This window comes from Corvus kubaryi, unplaced genomic scaffold (genome assembly GCF_017639235.1).
Source record: "Corvus kubaryi isolate FWS band 111438036 unplaced genomic scaffold, C.kubaryi_AGA036_p1.0 71, whole genome shotgun sequence".
NCBI lineage: Eukaryota > Metazoa > Chordata > Aves > Passeriformes > Corvidae > Corvus > Corvus kubaryi.
In genome coordinates this window covers 6948864-6949714 of record NW_024582059.1, presented here as the reverse complement: position 1 = coordinate 6949714, position 851 = coordinate 6948864, and the positions used below count along the sequence as shown (strand labels likewise).

General features: G+C 47.4%; 1 protein-coding gene across 1 annotated transcript in view; it reads right to left on the bottom strand.

Moving 5' to 3' along the window:
* TMEM131L (transmembrane 131 like) overlaps positions 1–448 on the bottom strand; it is an 83684-nt gene extending 83236 nt beyond the window's left edge. Inside the window, exon 1 of the mRNA XM_042050037.1 lies at positions 383–448. Within this exon, the coding sequence (XP_041905971.1) occupies positions 383–448 (66 nt within the window). The remainder of the gene's footprint in view (positions 1–382) is intronic.
* Between the last annotated feature and the right edge of the window lie 403 nt (positions 449–851).

The window sequence follows — 851 nt, the reverse complement described above, 5'->3', positions numbered from 1 at the left end:
GTCACCGCGCCGGGGCCCGGGTCTCCCCGGTGATTCTTAGAAAAAGAAAAAAAAAAAGAATGAAAAGTGCGAAGGGAGGGAACCAGGATGCCGCTCGAAGGGGAAGGGAGAGCACAGCAAGGAAGGCGGGGACGGGTGGAAGCGGGGAAGATAACCAAAGTCCCCCGATCTGGTGGTCCTATTGCAGATCACACAGAATCTTTAGGGACGGAAGGGACCTCTGGACATCATCTCATCCAACCCACCTGCCAAGGCAGGGTCATCTAGAGCAGGTGACACACGAACTCCTCCAGGTGGGTTTTACAGGTCTCTAGAGAGGGGGACTCCCCCATCTCCCTGGGCAGCCTGTTCCAGTTCTCTGCCACCAATAAAGTTAATTTACCTCAGTACTCCTTGACAGCTTGGCAGCGCTATTATGTTGAGGGTCGCTGCTGCTGTTCAGGTACATTTCGGTCTTAAGCAACTGTTCTGATGCCTGTTGGGTCTCTCAGGGAATTACATGGTGTTTGTAAAACAGAAGTGTAGAACAGAGCCCAGAGATAGTCGTGAGAGTCACACGGTTGTAACGTGTATCTCACATACCCTTCTAATTGCATTTTAATGTGCTTTTTTTTAAGTCCCTTTTGCTAAAAAAAAAAAAAACCCAAAAACCAAAACCAACAAAAAATCCCCCCTCAAATGCTTCAATTACAGGAAAAAACAGTTGTTAAACTAGTTCTGCAAACCTTGAGGAGAAAAATAAAGCAAATACTTTGCTAACAAGGTTTGCACAGCCCCCAAATTGCATCTGGTTCTCTCCTTACCAGCTGCACATAGTAACTCACACAAACACTGGCAACATGGGACTTGGT